Below are 18,311 nucleotides of genomic sequence, written 5' to 3' on the forward strand. Positions count from 1 at the left end.
TTTTATCCTTTTTTTTTAACCATTGTTTTGCTTTTCTAGATAAAATGCATTTTTGTCCTTTTTTTTTAACCATCATTTTATGACTAGAACGGCGAGAAAGGGTAGTTAAGTCTTTGCAACAGCATCTGACTCTGATTGCTAAGTGGTGCAGACACACAGGGATACGAGCCCCCCCACGTGCTTATATAAGTGGCGCTCATTCGAACCCCTAACACGCAGTCTACACTGGGTCTTAGGGGGCATATAACCTGCTTCCCAAAAGTTTTGGGGGTATTTGAAAATTTTCCTAAAAAAATTGCAATTCAAGCAAGAACCTCTGGAGTTTTCATAGCTCTTCTAGGGAGGATAAAGCCTCCTACCCACATACCCACGAAGGGTAGCGCCAAGTACGAGTTGATACAGAGCCTATAAGAGCAGAAAGGCAGCTTCCCTTAGCTTAGTTCTTGTCACCACCTGCCTTTTTAAGGTACCCAACAAAGAAGACAAGGTAGCTACATCTTCCCCAAACTCAGATTGTCAATTTGTCATAGAGCATAGCTTCTGATAGTTCTTCTTATTAAAGCATTGGTGGGTTCTCTGTAATTGCTCTGATAGTGAAGGAAATCGTTTGTTTGGGGCAGTATTTTGTCTATTGAAGCTAATTCCGATTGTGGGTATTCGGTATTTTTGCCGAATTTTGTCATTTATTTGCATTATTGGTTTGCTAGAGTTGACATAAGCCATTGGTTGTTGGAAACTCAAGGGGAAAATGGTTCCTTTTTCTGCCTTTTCTTGTTGCAGCATCAGCAGACCAGTTTTCCCATCTCGAGATGTGTCTTTGGTCTGTTGGGGCAGGTCAAAAACTCATCAGATTAAGCTCAAAACCATTAGAATGTCTTTGCAATGTAGGAAGGTTTCATATATTCGGTTGCTGAAACTGAAATCGTTGAGTTCATATGAAGGCCTAAATTCGTCGTTTTTTCGTTCGCATCATCTTTCTACTGTATCTCCTTTGCTTGGCTGCTGTTGTAAAAGCCTATCTAATGGTGAAAGAGCGGATATTGTAATTCGATCGCAAATCGGTAATGGCTATTCTGAGAACCAACGTCGTGGTTTGAGAAAGCGATTCGTGCTTAGGTTGCGTCCTAGGCTGCGGTTGTTATCGAATAAATTGAGAAGGGTGTCGCTGGAGGAAATTGGAGTGTCGTTGAGAAAGAATTCGAGAAATGTGATTGTTTCTTCCGCAATTGCAGTTGTTTTCGGATTGTGCTACCTATTTCTCAGATTGACAGCAATTCCCTCTCCCAATGCCATTCCCTATTCAGACTTGATAATGAATCTTCAAGCTGGTTGTGTGACAAAAGTGCTATTTGAAGAGGGTTCTCGGCGTATATTCTTTAATACAGCCCCTCGGCCTCTTGAAAACTCACAGGTATCTACAGCGAATTTGATCCCGAGTGAGTTCAAACAGAGTGACATTGTTGTCTCTGATTCAATTGAGAGTGGTCCTAGTGAAAGAAGCATTGAGGTTGCCTCATTGAATGCAGGAAAGAAACGGGTGACCAATAAGAGAAGATGGAGAATATCTCCTGAGGCTCGTGTTGGCAATCCAGAGTGGCAATATTCCACTAGAAAAATAGATCATGATGAAAATTTCCTCCTTGGGCTAATGAGGGAGAAGGGGACAACATACAGCTCAGCTCCTCAGTCATTGCTGATGTCCATGAGGAGTGTTGTGCTTACGATAATTTCTCTCTGGATTCCTTTAACTCCATTCATGTGGTTGCTATATCGCCAACTTTCTGCTGCAAACAGCCCTGCCAAGAAGCGTCGATCGTACAACCAAACTGTCAGTTTTGATGATGTTGAGGGTGTTGATGCAGCCAAATTAGAGCTTATGGAGGTGAGTCTGCTTTTTCCTCCACATGTATGCTTCTAAAAATCACTTAATGGATTCTAGGTCTCTTCCTGATATCTTTCTTACCTGTAAATACTGATTCCGATGTGTGTAACATGATGTTCATCAAGTTGATCTATGCCCATATATTGTCACATCCAAGTACACAAACTCTCGTGCTAGATCCTGTTTATTCATTTATTACATACTTCTCGTTTATCGTTTATGAGTAGTTACGCATATTTCTGACAGGCCATATCCATATATAAAATCAGTTTTCACATGTTATAAGCAATCTCCACTGCCATTATGAATCCCTGAACAAAATCTCAATAAATTCATCCAGTCATCTCTTCACAGGATACAAAAAAAAGTGTGATCTAGTCAATGTCACAGGGATTCGGCTAGCAGGGTGCCGCACCCGTGTCGACGCGACGCGGGTGCGGGTGCGGCACCGGATGCGGTCAACCCGACCCTGGGTGCGGTCAACACACCCAGGGTCATTTTGGTCCAATTTCCGGACTTAAAAAAAATTGCCAAGATTTTTTTTTTGCCTTATATGTCACAGGGATTCTCCAACTAGGACCTGACCCTGGGTGCAGTCAACGCACCCAGGGTCATTTATGTCCAACTTTTGGACTTTATATATATATATATATATATATATATATATATATATATATATATATATATATATAATTTTTTATATTTTTGCCGCACCCCCACACCCAGGTTTTTTGAAAGTGCCGCACCCCCGCACCCGCACCCGCACCCGCACCCGCACCCGCACCCGCATCCATGTGACATAGGATCTAGTTAAGCACATACTTATGTTTGAGCAATTAATTTGCGAACAACATACTAATACAAGCATTCCAAAACATATTATAACAGGTGGAGATAGCCCTGAATGCGAAATATAATGAATGTATGTAATGGATTAAAGAACAGATTTATTCATGACAATGAAGTGTTTATAATTGATTCATGTGTAGCAATAGCGAATAACTAGAAGCCTTACAGTTGTAATTTTATTCTCACAACATGCCAGGGACTAAGACATTCTAATTTATTGTCACACACACTCACATGCATACATGCAAACACACACACACATTCACATACAAAACACACACGAAGGTCAAGCACTTTGACTTTCCAATCTATTGTCACACACACACACACACACACACACACACACACACACACACACACACATGCACTCAACATGCACAGAGGCATGTATACTCATACACAAACAGACATTATAGAAGTTCAACATCGTATCTCCAAGTTCACTAATTTTGATATTCAAATATATTACGGTCAACAGATTCCTAATTTCAGAATCCTGATCCTGAGCCAACCCACTCCTGATTCTGGTAACCGTGCCCTAATTTGTCACCTAGTTATGAGGTGAAATTGTGTTGAGTTTACTTCAGCGCACCAGCTGTTTTCTGGTTGTCTAAAATTCACAGCAAGTGTGGTACTCGATCTATGCATCTACAAGTTCCTAAGATGGCAGCATGTCAGATCTACAAGTTGGTTGTGACTTATGCGTGCTACTATTGTGACATCACTAGGGTGCAGTTTTGAAAATCAAAGGCAATGCTAGGAAACCACTCTCTTTAGGCATTGGTAACTGAAACTTTTTTTTCTTCCCAAGGAGCGATGAATAGAATTTAATAAGTGAACAAATCCATAATGTCATCATTATTCCTAATGTTAAATTTCATGAACATTTAATAACATAAACCAATATAATCTACCAAGGATGAGACTAGGTGGGTCCTAGGAGTAGGTAAGCTTGCTAAAGACTGAAGAATTAGTTGATTACATAGATTTCTTGGAACTAGACAACCAAAAGCCAGGGGTGCTCTAATTGATTAGGCGGTGATGGTTGGTCTCCAAGCTTCCTTTTGATAGCAAACAGCAGCTGCATGTTCTTCCTTTTTCAGGCTCTAACCAACTTGTTGCTAACATGCATATATTTGCTTCAAATCCTTGCCAATTCTTTTTTTTTTTTCAGCAAATGCTGGCATATGTAATTGGCTAAACAGGCAGAAAAAGCACTGTTAGAGCTGTATTTTGCCATCTAGAAATTTAGGAACCATTTCTTGAGTTAGTAACAACAATTGTAAAGGTTAAGAGATATTGTCCATTTTCTTTGAAGACATATGAACAATTGAACATATAATGTTTGGATGAATTTATAACGGTGGAATAATGTGCAACAAAGTTGGACATAAGAAAGTGTTAATGACAGACTCCTACCTTACTTCTGAGAAATGATGATAGGAAAATCTGCAACATTTTTTAGTTCAACCACAAATCATTGCTTAACATGCAAGTCTAAGTCTATCCATTAAATGTCTCTTTCAAATATTTAATTGTGTTTTCTTGGTGGCCAAACCATCCAATATGTCGACCTATATTCCATCTCACAGTTAATACCCAGCAAGTTAGCTCATGCATGCCCTTGAGATATAGGACTTGTCATTCCAAACTAGATCAAGTCAAATCGATTTCTACCATTACTGAAGACAACTGATGGAATCCGCTATACCATTCAAGATAGTTGTCTCTAAGAGCTTTAGCAAACTTTTACTATTTCAAAGGCAAACCAAAATATTAGGCTTTAGTTAGATACATTCTATTTCACTCATTTTTCCACATTACAATCATTCATATTGTTCTCTTCTTTATTGGATAAATTAACAGTAAGACTACTGTTACATTCATTCTATTACCCTCATTTTTCCACTTTGTGGTGTTGCATATTTATTAAAGTCTATCTGTTACATGGTAATTATTTAATACTTGCAAGGATCACAGTGTTTATCTATATCAGTGTGTCTTGAAATTTTAGGCATCGAGATAACATGTTTCAGTGGGAACAATATGTGCTATTGATTTATTGATAATGCATTTGTGCTGAAACTCATAATAGAACCAGAAGATTGAATTTTCTACTAAATTTCTATTTGTTATTAGCATTTTACAACTTTGTTTCATCTTTACAATCGTTTATTTGTCTCATGCAGATTGTTTCATGCTTGCAAGGGACAATTAATTATACTAAGTTGGGAGCCAAATTACCCCGAGGTGTACTGCTTGTTGGACCTCCAGGTACAGGTAAAACACTATTAGCGCGTGCAGTAGCTGGTGAAGCTGGAGTTCCATTTTTCACGGTCTCTGCTAGTGAATTTGTGGAGTTGTTTGTTGGAAGAGGAGCAGCACGTATAAGGGATCTTTTTATCACGGCTAGGAAATGTGCACCATCCATAATTTTCATTGATGAGCTTGATGCTGTTGGAGGGAAGAGGGGGAGAAGCTTTAATGATGAAAGAGACCAAACATTGAACCAGGCATGTTTATAAATGCATCCATAGTGATTCTTATTTTTTTTTATTGCACATAATTGATATTTCTTTTCCACTTTTGTTCTTCCCCCCTGGATGCAGTTGTTGACTGAAATGGATGGGTTTGAATCAGATATGAAAGTGGTAGTGATTGCAGCAACTAATCGACCAGAGGCATTGGATCCAGCTCTTTGCAGGCCAGGGCGTTTCTCTCGGAAAGTATTTGTTGGTGAACCAGATGCAATTGGGAGGCAAAAGATAATTGCTGTCCATTTAAGAGGAGTGCCTCTAGAGGAGGATCCACAAGTGATATGTAGCCTGGTTGCTTCTCTTACCCCAGGTTTTGTAGGGGCTGATCTTGCAAACATAATTAATGAGGCTTCATTGCTTGCTGCTCGTAGAGGTACAGCAAAAAGTTTCTACTTGAAGTCGGTATATGACATTAACATTCATTTATTTAATTATATCTTCTATTGGAACTTTCCATGCTTTAATTTTTTTTACATGTTAGTGTTCATTATTCACATGAAGCGTCTTTGCTAATAATAGCCAAGTTAATATCTAATGCTGCTTTTGAAAATTGCTCTAAATAATGTTCCTTTCCTTTTGAACCCATGTGCTTTCTTTGTTTCTCGTTTTTTCTTCAGTCTAAGAGATAGAATGGAGTCTTTACATATGAGGAACCAGGCAAGTCCTTATATCACATGAACACTTACACCTAGCTGTACTGCTTGACACTACACTTGAAGATGAATCATCATGAAAATGTTCAAGTAGGTTGCATTTTAAAGGAATAACCAGGTGATATCCCAGGCAAATGATGAATGAGTCAGCAGTAAGCATAGTATGTTATGTCTGATACCTTACATGTCCAAGAAGGGTATAATAATAAAGATGAACTATCCCTTTAATTTTGAATAGAAGACAAAGGGAAGAACCTTGATATAACTAACATATGGTAATGATGATTGCTTTGGTTCATTAACCAGATTTTTGGTCATGTGGCTTGTCAATGTGCTGTGAATCAAGACTTATCTAGAAACATGGATCACCTCTTAAACGAGTTGTTAAACCCAAAAGATTGTGATTTATAAGATCACCCATTTGGTTCAGATGTTAGATGTGAGCGTTGAGTACACCCAGCTAAGTGATTGATTGAATAGTGTTTACCCATATACGATATCAGTATGATATGATATCACTTGTAACCTTTTTCTATTGCCAACATGATTGAGAGAGGTACCTTTGGAGTATATCAGTTGCTCAACAGGTATCATTTCTCGTTAGGATGTGAAAACAACCTTCTCCCAACAATAGTTAGTTAAGATATATTTATCATGAACCCATTTAGATGACAAGTGCTCATTCTGACTATGGAGTGACATATTTTCATCTTAGCATTTCTTTCTTAGTGACATGATGTGATATCATCCTCTGGTTCTGGTTTTCCTTGTTTTTCTATGTTGTTTGTACATGTATCCATAATTTCCAGATTATGCAGTAAATGTGGGAAGCATCAAGGAAGAATGAATCTTTATAAAGAATTTATTGCAATCAATATCTTGTATATGATGCAATACATGGTTCTTTATGATCATAATTACTCCATTATATTATGATTATACTTACTCCACTTGCTATGCATACTACCTAAACCTTTGAGAAGTATTAAGATAATTACAAAAATGGCTTTTGAAGTATGATGTGGCTTCCTATGAGGAAAACCGTGACTCCATGCAGTAATAGTTTCCCTAAAATGGGAAATTTGCAATTTCTTGATTTAGATGTCATAACAATGTATACTTCATTGTTTTGAAGCATGAGGAATAGAGTTTTGTAATTCTCAGGGGAAGTTGCAGTCACGCTCCTAGGAAGATTCTTGTAATTATTGAATCCAATGCTTGGTCTTACTATTTGATCTACATGTCATTTTTAGCATTTCTAGTACTCGAGCAAGCAACAGCATGTGTCTGTATTTATGCATATCAGCAAGCTTCAATCCATGAAATGACCAACAAACAAGTTCTTCACCCAGTTACTATTCATGGATTTGCAGGTGGAGATGTAGTGACACGGGAAGATATCATGGAGGCAATTGAAAGAGCAAGATTTGGTATTAATGTAAGGCCATCGACCATTAATGCCATATGCAAAGAGCTTGGAAGACTGTTCCCATGGATGCCTTTGCTTGTTAAAAGAAATGATACAAGAGATGATGGTTCGCAACAACCCTTGGGCTACCAAACAATAACTTGACCATAACAAGATATTCTTTGCCCACCACAATATTTTATTTCCAATTATGCTTGAGCTTTTGACTGAAATAAGCAACTTCTCTCTCTCTTCAATTAATATTTTAGTGTATACATCTCCCTTTTTGTGAATCCTAAATTCCCAAATATTTAAATTGTTACATAGAGTTCTTGTATACAATGATATAAGTTATCAAAAGAAAATCTGTCACATTTCTTCCCTTCTGGACCAGGCATTGGTTGTCATATCACATTTGTTTTCTGAACAATTTGATAAAGCTTGAGATTTATTATGACGATATGATGGAAGGATTAAGGTTTGGTTTATCCTTATCGGTCCCTGATCAATTGAAATGCGGACCATGATCTCGGATGAGATTTAGGGAAAAAATATGAAAGGAGTGGATGAATAAGTGGAAAGAACTTGTGCTACTTCGTATGGATGTATGCATTTGGCTTTGGCTGAACCATGTATATCCTTGCATATTTCTCTATTTCTCCTTTTCTCTTGCTTATATTTATTCAATTTTAATTTTTTAAGATGGTGACTGAATAAGTTCCGTTATCCTTCTTTGTCAACTTCAATTGGAGGTTGCAGCTTTTCCATTTGGTGCATTATCAGCATAATCCCCTTGCCCATCAGTTTTTGGCTGTTGCTGATGAAATACCAAACCTTTTCAGTCCTCTCTTGTAATGTTTTGGTCAAATAATTCATTCAATGCCTTTCAATGTTTATATATTACATCCCATAGTTGCATAGAAACCATATTTTGCCCTACCTATCCCGTTTCCTCTGTACTAGTACCTGGTATCGATATGAAACTGGTTTAAAAAACATTGAATCTTGTTTTAGAAACACCAAAAAACTTGTTTCGAAATGCATATGAAACTCATCCCTAATAATATAAGAAATCTGTAACGCCCTCAAAATCCCGGACTTGTGACTTTTTATAAAAAGTTTGAAAGCTTTGTAATTTATCATTTTCAGAGCTTAAAATAGCAATTCAGCGAAAAATGGTGTTTGAAATAGCAAGTCAATGGACTTTGGACGCATTACTGTGAACCTTTTTTTATACAATGGATTTGTAACTTCGGACATTCATTGAAACCAAATAGATTCAAAATGAGATTTTAAATAATTTAAAGTTTATACGAAAAGTGAAATTTTAAAGAAACTCTTATGCAAAAATACATAAATATCTTCAGGAGCAAAACATTAAGAAAAGAGTCTTATTTTGATACCATCACGTCATCGTGTCATCACTTGTTGTATCGACCTAATCATCACTTGTACTCATAAGATGGGCCAGTTTCATGAAAAATCGGTAGGTGCACAAGTATAACAATTTAGAACAAAAATAACACATGCGTAGTTTCATTCATGATATGTAGTTTAACATAAGTTAAATGAGCATGCTAATCTTATTTTTATATCATTTCAATTTTATCAGATGTCTCTGTAAAATGAGCATAATTCAGAACCCAAACTAATATATATGTCGTTCCTTTCGTAGTGTGCAAATCAAAATAAGTAAAATAAACATGATAACTTTATTTTGATATTAGTTGTTCTGAGGGTACACACATGAGCGAAACACATAAACAACTGAGATTGTCCAGGGGTTTGTTATGCTATGTGTTTTTGATACCCCGAACAACTAGCTGAGTCTGTTCCTAAGGGGATGGCTGGTGACCGAGAGAGAATTTCTCAGAGACATACGTAGCAAAGGATGCATCCAACTTCTGAAGAAGTCTATGGGATCTTCCACCTAAGATAATTTTTGGTAGTTTAATCCCCTAACTCCGATGACTGGGGACACACAGTCATTTGCCCGAGGGGTGGTTGTTAACAACCTATCCATCAGAGTTGTTGTACTATCACATCCTCTCTCTTGATGAAAATAAGAGACGAATGGGTATGTCAGGTTTTATTTTAACTGACAGCCCATTCTACATGCTATGGTCTTTTAAACCAAAATGAGCATCTTACTTGTGAAGGTGATAATCACCATTTATGTGATTTCAATTATGTGCATTTTGTATGCTTTGAGGTTACAATAAACCTCTCATTCAATCATCGTAGTACTATTATGGTGTGCATGTCTGATAGTACCGCTATGATGAGAGGGGTATAGGTTTCTCAGAAAGAAACCCCAGCTTTAATGTGTTGTGAAAGAAACAATGCAATCATTTTAGTCTAATTTGACATGCTCTAATCTTTCAAACCAAATCGAGCATTTTTCCTGTGAAGGTGAATCATCACCATTATGTGATTTCAACAATGTGCATTTTGCATGCTTTGAGGTTACCATAAACCTCTCATCCAATCATCATAGTACTAACATGTATTGCATGTCTGATAGTGCCGCTATGATGAGAGAGGTATATGTTTCTCAAAAAGAAACCTTAGCTCAATTGTTTCATGAACGAAATGGTGAAACCATTTTAATTTAGTTTGATATGAATTGATCTTTCAAAATATTTTTATATCATTGTGCACTTTGCACGATACAAGATCGCCATGAATCTTTCATCCAGTTATCGTAGTATCAAACATGTGGCGCATGTCTTATGATACCGCTTACGATAAAAGGGGTATGGGTTTCTCAGAAGAAACCCCAAACAAATACATTCTCATGCTCCCATTCGGGGATATCCGGGTCATATCGGATATTAAACTGAAGTTAAACATTTCCTTCTATCGTGTCGGTTTGAAAAAACATAGTTGCAATTAGGCAACCCCCAAGTGTTCAAATCATGCTTCTCAAAACTACACATTTTTGGAATGTTGGATTCTTGCAAGAAAACCTTTTTTCTTTAAAGTTTTTGTGCTCATGCGTAAATCTGTGTCTTTTGTAAAAGTTCAAGCTCGCTACAAAGTAAGAAAGAATACATAACTGCGTACCTTACGAGGTTGAATATATGTACTAATAATACATATATTACATCATGTAGGCTTGTGCACATTTCAACGTGACGCTAAAGTATAAAGCAAGGCTCGATGTGTGAAACCGCACATCGAGCTAAATAAATGTGTAAGTAGTGTACGAGGTACAAAATTGTACCTTGGCTAAATAAATGTGTAAGCAATAGCCCGTGCACGTGATAGAACGACGGTAAAGTAAATGACATAAAGCAATGCTCGATATGTGAAACCACATATCAAGCTAAATAAATGCGTAAGCAGAAGCCTATGCACATAAAAGTGTGGCGACAAAGTAAATGACATAAAGCAATGCTCGATATGTGAAACCACATATCGAGCTAAATAAATGTGTAAGCAGAAGCATGTGCACATAAAAGCACAACGACAAAGTAAATGACATAAAGAAAAGAGGACAAAGATCGCAAAATTGTGTTCTTGAATTAAATGTGTATATATATATATATATATATATATATATATCACAAGTTTTAAGATTTGTCTGTCAATTGTCCTTTGTGCAACTTTTTCCTACCTTGGAAAATATCGGTTTTGTTGACGTTTTTTAGCGTAGGTGATAGTGGATTGTGCCTTGGGCGCGCATAGAATATGTTGCACCGATAGGGTGCACTAAAAGGTTCATCGTACTACAAAAAAAGAATGAATCATGTGTTGTGTTGCATTTGGGTTACAAAGGTGAAACTCGATCCTATCCTGGGTCACTAGGCTGAACCAATGCTCGAGTCGATGAGCGTCGAGCTAGAAAATGGAGGAGACTGAGCTCACTCGGGCGAGTGAGCCGGTTAGGCCCCAACCAAGCCGTGCTAAGTTTAGTAAGGAAAAGAAAGGGCGGGGTGGGCTCGGCTACTAGGCCGAGCATGGCCCCAACCCAAAAACACAAAGGGGCGGGGGTGGGTTGCACCCCCTCCCCTATCAATCAAGATAGGGAGTCCCCTGTCGATCGAGAAGGAGAGCAGAGAGAAGGGGGGGTTTGCGCCCCTCCCCTGTCAATCGAGAAGGAGAACTAAGGAGGGGGTGATGCCCCTTCCCTGTTAAAAAAAGGGAACAGGGAGGGGCGGCACCCCTTCTCTATAAAAAGGGAGATCTAGGGAGGGGGCGATGCCCCTTCCCTGTTAAAAAAAGGGAAGCAGGGATGGGCGACGCCCCTTCTCTGTAAAAAGGGAGAACTAGGGAGGGTGGCGATGCCCCTTCCTGGCGAAACAGGGTACCAAAAGAGAGAGAGAGAGTCTGAGGAGAGTACATGAGGGAGCTCTGGCAAAGGGGAGCCCAGCAAACACAGGGAAAAGTCAGCGGGAAGAAGGGTATCGTGGAGCGATAGAACGTCATGAGGGGGGTCCTCTTTTGCATAAAAGGACCCCCTTCCCTACTGCTTATTTATAAGCAAGGGGTAGGTCTGGGTCCGAGTTGGATCCAGATCCAACCGGGGTCCAGTTTTTTTTTTTTTTTTGAAAATGACACAGGTCTTATAAAATAAGTTTCTTATATAAGTGAAACCAATTTCAAACTTGGTTTCATCTATAAATGCATATGAAACTCGTCCCTAAGAATATAAGAAACTAGTTTCTTATATAAGTGAAACCAATACCAAACTTGATTTCATTTATGGTGATGACAATAATTGTATCCCTCAAACAAGATAAGACATGGGATAATATGACCTATGGAGTCCCCTCTTACACCTTTCTTATGTGTGGATATAGCTTACTTCCATAGAAACCATTAGCAGACTTCTCTAACTTTCATTGAGGCTGCTACGAGAGGTTATTTCTATTTCTTTAATCTAAATATAACTTTTGTACTTTTTATATCAATTTCATGATTGAGATTTGAGAAGACATGCAAAAGATCATTCTCATACTTGCATATACTTTTCATAAATTCTTCCAAGAGGCAGCCCTTAATCATTAACTTCAGATTGTTTTATGTTTTTTCTTTATCTAGTTATTGTCTTGTTTATATTGCTTTTAATATTTTGCTTTTGGAAAATAATCGTACTATATAACAAATTTGAAGTTTTTTCTAAAATGCCTCATAATTTACCAAATTTGCTAAATGGACAACTTTGCGAGTTCTCAATTTTTTCTAAACACTTTTACCCCTTGTAATTGTGAATTTTTAATTTTCGTAGGTCATGATGTTAAAAGTTGATGAACTTGCGAAACTCATCAAAAAAATCACAACTGATATTGCAATATTCCAAAAATATTGCAAAATTTAAAAAACTTGTGAAACTCGTGGAGTATCGCAAGTCACGTTGCGAAAATCCTTTATCTTGCAAAATTCCCAAGGAGTATGGCATGAAGTATTACGAAATTACTAAAAACATGTGAAAGTCCTATATTGCAAAATTTTCAAAGAGTATTGCACTGGTATTGCGAAAGTCCTATATGATGCTTTATTTTTTAAACCGGTATTTGCATGCAGATGCCCTATTTTTGCAATCTTAGGGTTCTTTTGATTCTCAATCAGTGTTCCTTAATCCTTTCGACGACATTTCGGCTTTGCAAACATCCCTTATCGACAATGGTTCATCGGTAGCAGTTTACCAATAGTGTAATACCCTGAAAGCATGGGCAACAATTCATCGATGGTGAGTTTTTTTTGTAAAAGCATGGGTGGCACTTCATTGACGATGAATTTTGTTGGCAAAAGTATCAGCAGTGAGAAGATTAACGATACTTCATCAACAATGAGTTTTTTCAGTAAAAGCATCGAAAGTGAGATCTTATGGCATGGGTGAGATAGAAAATCAAAAGTTGATTAGCTAAAAATCTATTTTCATCATAGAGAACGTAAAGGATGATGATGTAGAATTGATGGGGGCCTCCGCTCTAATGAACTGTGAAAGGCCCTAAGATGTGTTGGATAATGATGATGTAGACTCGACATATCTCAAACATCATTCAATGTATCTCACAGTTAGCGCTCATTCACCACATGGTATGAGTGAGATAAAAAAAATCAGAACACATAATATAGAATCAATGATGATATTATGTGTTTTCTCCCCATTGCAGATATGGTGAAATGCAACATTCTTGAGGCCTAAAAGATGTAAATATCTTTGCACATACTTTGTTTTCTCTCCATCAAAGAGGTAGTAAGAAACATCATTCTTGTGAAAGAATTAAATAAATGCAATGTATGAGTGACTTCATTTTGTGAAAGAATGAGAAATTCGCACTTATGCATGTGAGTTTTCTTCAAAGATGTGTTGGACGATGATGATGCAGAGTCGACATATCTCACAGTCAGTGTTTGATCATATGGTATGGGTGTGATAAGAAAAATCAGGAGAACAACACAGAGTGTAGAATCAACCGATGGCATATTGTGTTTTCTTCCCATCAAAGATGCAGTGAAATCCAACATTCTTCAGGATGAAGAGATGGGGGTACCTCAGCACATACTATGTTTTCTCCCCATGCAATGTATAAGTGACTTCATTTTGTAAAAGAATTGAATGAATGCAATGTATAAGCAACTTTATTTTGTGAAAGAATGAAATGAATGCAATGTATGAGCGACTTCAATTTATAAAAGAATGAAATGAATGTAAAATGTATGAGTGAGTTCATTTTGTAAAAGAATGAAATAAATGCAAAATGTATAAATGACTTCATTTTGTGAAAAAATAAAATAAATACAAAATGTATGAATGACTTCATTTTTGTGAAAGAATAAAATGTATACAAAATGTATGAGTGACTTCATCTTGTGAAAGAATGGAATGAATGTAATGTATAAGCGACTTCATTTTGTAAAAGAATGAAAAGAATGCAAAATGTATGAGTGACTTCATTTTATGAAAAAATGAAATGTTGTTTATTCAAAATACATGTTTGAAATACAAGCCCGGTGCTAGCCCTTTAGTAAGAGGATCGACAATCATCTCTTTGGTACCAATATTAACAATATGCACTAGATGATTCTTTGCCCTTTCTTTAACAACAAAGTACTTTAATTCCATATACTTAAATGACGTAGTACTTTTATTGTTATTCAAAAAGGACACCGCAACTTCATTATCATAGTAGACCTTTAACAACTTCTCAATGAAATCAACCACTTTTAACTGTGATATGAAGTTCTTCAACCATATGACCTGTGAATTAGTCTCGTACAATGCTATAAACTTTGTCTTCATGGTGTGAGCAACAATGGTCGTCTGCTTTCCACTCCTCCAAGATATCGCTCCTCCAGCAAGTAAGAAGACATACCCAGTAGTAGACTTTGTACTATCAAGGCATCCTCTTAAATCCGCATCTAAGTATCCAACGACCTTGAGGTGATTAACCTTATGATACGTCTACATATAGTCTTTTGTCCTTTGTAAATACCGCAAGACTTTCTTGGCATCCTTTCAATGAGATATGCCTAGGTTAGACTAAACTCTACCAAGCATCTCTACTGCGAAGAAAATATCTGGACGTGAACAAGCCTGCGCATATTGCAAGCTTCCAATAACTGATGCATATGGATAAGCACTCATTTGTGCTTTGTCAATTTCATTTTGTGGACAATCATTTAGGCTCAATTTGTCACCTTTTGATATTGGTGTTGTACCAGAAGAATGATTCTCCATGCTATATCGCTTTAATACCTTATTTATGTAAGATCTTTAAGAAAGGCCTAGAAAACCTTTTGCTTTGTCTCGGCGGATCTCTATGCCAAGTACATAAGCAGTCTCACCCATATCTTTCATATCAAAATATGATGCAAGAAATTGTTTTGTCTTCGTAAGTAACTTTATATCGTTGGTTGCCAGCAAAATGCCATCCACATACAACATCAATATAATGAACTTACTCTCACTTTCCTTAAGGTATATACATTGATTAATAATATTTTCTGTAAACTCGAAAGTCACAATGACTTGAAAAAAATTAACCTATCACTGTCGGGAGGCCTGTTTAAGTTCATACATTGATTTGTTAAGCTTGCAAACCAAATGATCATCTTCAGAGAAACCAAGAGGTTGTTTCATCTATACCTCTTCATTCAAATTCCCATTGAGAAACATTGTTTTCATATCCATCTAATGTAGCTCTAAGTCATAATGTGCTAAGAGGGCCAAAATTATCCTCATTGACTCCTTAGTTGAGACGAGAAAGAATGTCTCATTATAGTCAATGCTCTTCATCTGGGTGAATTCTTTAGCAACCAATCTTGCCTTATGTCTCTCTATATCACCTTTGGAGTCTCTTTTGGTCTTAAAGACCCATTTACACCCTATGGGCTTTACTCATTTAGGTAACTCGACAAGATCTCACACTTGATTCTTAGCCATAGAGTCCAACTCTTCTTTCATGACTTTTATCCAATGTGAAGATTATTTGCTTTCAACAGCTTCTATAAAAGTCAACGGGTCATCATCTATATCTATGAAATCATCAGGCTCTTGAAGGTACACCACATAATCAAGATGTATGGCATATTTTCTAACTCTTGTGGATCTTCAAATAGGTCATTCCACAGGTTCAGATAGAATCTGTTCATCCTATTCGTGCTCTTCTGCATTATCCACAATAGGTTCATTTTGGATTTGCGCATTAACAATCGGGTGATCAACTATATCATCATTAGGGATAATAATATGGTATCTTTTAGTGTTTTACTTAACAGGTAATGAAACTAGATCTTGTATTTCTTCAAAACCAAGGTTTTAAAGTGCACTTAATCCAATTGAACCATGTTCAAGGAATTTTGCCTAATCTGTTTCAACAATTTGTGGTGAATGAGATGGACAATAAAACATGTATCCTTTTGATCTCTCTGAATAATTAATAAAATATTCACTAGTTGTTCTTGGATCAAAGGCTTTAATGTGGGGGTTATACAGCTTAGCTTTTGCAGAACATCCTCATATGTGCATATAAGACAGTGATAGTTTTTTACCTATCCACAACTTATAGGGAGTTTTAGGCACAAATTTCGTATGAACCTTATTCAAAATATGCACAACAATCCTTAAGGCTTCACCCCACAACTTCATGGGAAGTGTTAAATAATTCAATATGACCCTGATCATTTCTTTAAGCGTATAATTTCTTTTTTCAGCTACACTATTCTGGTAGGCACTACCAGGCATGGTATATTGAGGTACAATGCCTTCTTCTTTGAGAAATCACTCTAATGGTCATTTCCTTTGCCCCATCTCAGTAAACATGCCATAATATTTGTCACATCTATCAGACTTGACTATCTTAATAACTTTATCGGTTTGTTTCTCTACTTCTTAAATTTCTTAAACATCTAAAAAATATCAGATTTTTCATAAATCAAGTAGAGATACATATACCGTGAATAGTCTCATCAATAAAGGTGACAAAATATTTTTTGCTTGTGTAACAGGGGGTAAAAGGTCCGCATACATCTGTATGGACTATCTTCAATATCTCACTATTATGTTTGACACACTCTTTATATGTGTTTGTATGCTTATCCTTTATGCAATCAACACATGGGTCATTATCGGTAAAATCTAGATATTTCAATATCATTTTATTTACAAGACCCTTTATTCTCTTTTCAGATATATGACCCAACCTTCGATGCCAAAGCATGTAGGATTTATTATTAATCATGCTACGCTTATTCCCAACCAATGTGTATTTAAAAGTAAAAGACTCCTGAGTTTGGATCTTCACGTTTAATTTATATAAACTATCATAAACTAATGCAAAACTAATTTCAATAGAATTTTTGTAAATGAATAACTTAGAATTTTCAAATTTAAAGCAATATCCAAATTTATCCAATCTTGAAATTAGAATTAAGTTTCTACTATATGATGGAACATAAAAGACATCATGAAAATCCAAAATTATGCATGTATCTAAAGTGATCTTGCGGGTCCCAATACCCATCACATGTGAACACATCTTGTTCCCCGAATATATGCTCTTCTCATGTATTGTTGGTTTTCTTCTGTTCAGAAACGATTGTAGACAATTGAAACTATGAACAATAGCACCATAGTCAATCCACCAACTATTTTCAAAAATTTATAGTAAATTACATTCATGATAAATAAATGACAAATTACCTTTCTTTTCTAACCATTTTTTATACTTTATACAATTTGCCTTCCTGTGTCCATTTTTCTTGCAAAAGAAACACTTTATGGGAGCAGAATCAGGTTGTTTGCTCTGAGATGTCTTATCTCCTGCTGACTTCTTTCTAGCAGATTTCTTAATTGCATTCTTTTTTTGTCCTACTTTGAATCCATGAGAATCCATATATGCACTTTGCACCTTCTCTCCTTTCAATCTCTTCATCTTCAACACAATTGGACATAAGTTTATTGAATATTCATTCATCATTATGTGTGTTGTAAGAGATTTTGAAAGGTTCATACTTCAATGGTAAGAACGCCAGAATCAAATGCACTAAGAATGAGTCAGAAATGGTCAGCTTCATGTCATTCAGCTGAGACGCTATGTTCCTCATTTCCAAAATGTGTTGGTGAATATTACCCCCTCCAGAATATTTCATGGTTATGAGTTTCGACATTAGGGTACTGGACTTATTGGAACTGACAAACTGTGCCTCAATGGCACTCAAAAATTTCTTTATTGTTCTGCATTATGGGATAGCACTACGAATATTCTTAGCCACCTTAGATTGTAAAAGTAACAGGCTAAGTCTATTAGAGCGCTCTCACTTCTCAAAAGCACTCTTTTGTTCAGCAGTGCTTTGATCTATCAAGGCAGCAAGCTCATCCATTCTTAAGGCCAAATTCATATCCATATACCCTAACATGAAAATGACAGTTTATTTCCAATCACTAAAATTAGATCCATCAAGAAAATGTATAGAACTTAAGTCATCTAAAATTACAGAACTAAAAACTGCATGACAAAAGACATGTATCA

General features: G+C 36.6%; 1 protein-coding gene across 2 annotated transcripts; it reads left to right on the forward strand.

The window, feature by feature from the left end:
* Positions 1 to 371: 371 nt before the first annotated feature.
* On the forward strand, positions 372 to 7,694 carry LOC149818630 (putative inactive ATP-dependent zinc metalloprotease FTSHI 3, chloroplastic). 2 transcript variants are annotated; one of them, XM_089984280.1, is made up of 5 exons: positions 1,289 to 1,411; positions 1,527 to 1,882; positions 4,921 to 5,244; positions 5,341 to 5,641; positions 7,295 to 7,694. In XM_089984280.1, exons 2-5 carry the CDS (start codon positions 1,649 to 1,651, stop codon positions 7,492 to 7,494), a joined length of 1,059 nt encoding a protein of 352 aa, XP_089840406.1. In that variant the 5' UTR covers positions 1,289 to 1,411; positions 1,527 to 1,648; the 3' UTR covers positions 7,495 to 7,694. The 2 variants fall into 2 exon arrangements, with proteins under 2 accessions (XP_089840405.1, XP_089840406.1); XM_089984279.1 differs by having other exon boundaries at positions 372 to 1,882.
* Positions 7,695 to 18,311: the final 10,617 nt, after the last annotated feature.

Source organism: Nuphar pumila, chromosome 13, assembly GCF_984573655.1.
Source record: "Nuphar pumila chromosome 13, dmNupPumi1.hap1.1, whole genome shotgun sequence".
Lineage (NCBI taxonomy): Eukaryota > Viridiplantae > Streptophyta > Magnoliopsida > Nymphaeales > Nymphaeaceae > Nuphar > Nuphar pumila.

Excerpts from the sequence above, each read along its gene's own strand:
- LOC149818630 (XM_089984279.1), top strand. The coding sequence starts at position 749 with ATGGTTCCTTTTTCTGCCTTTTCTTGTTGCAGCATCAGCAGACCAGTT. Across the intron at positions 5,245-5,340 it reads GAGACCAAACATTGAACCAG|TTGTTGACTGAAATGGATGG; the intron begins GCATGTTTATAA and ends CCCTGGATGCAG. Across the intron at positions 5,642-7,294 it reads ATTGCTTGCTGCTCGTAGAG|GTGGAGATGTAGTGACACGG; the intron begins GTACAGCAAAAA and ends ATGGATTTGCAG.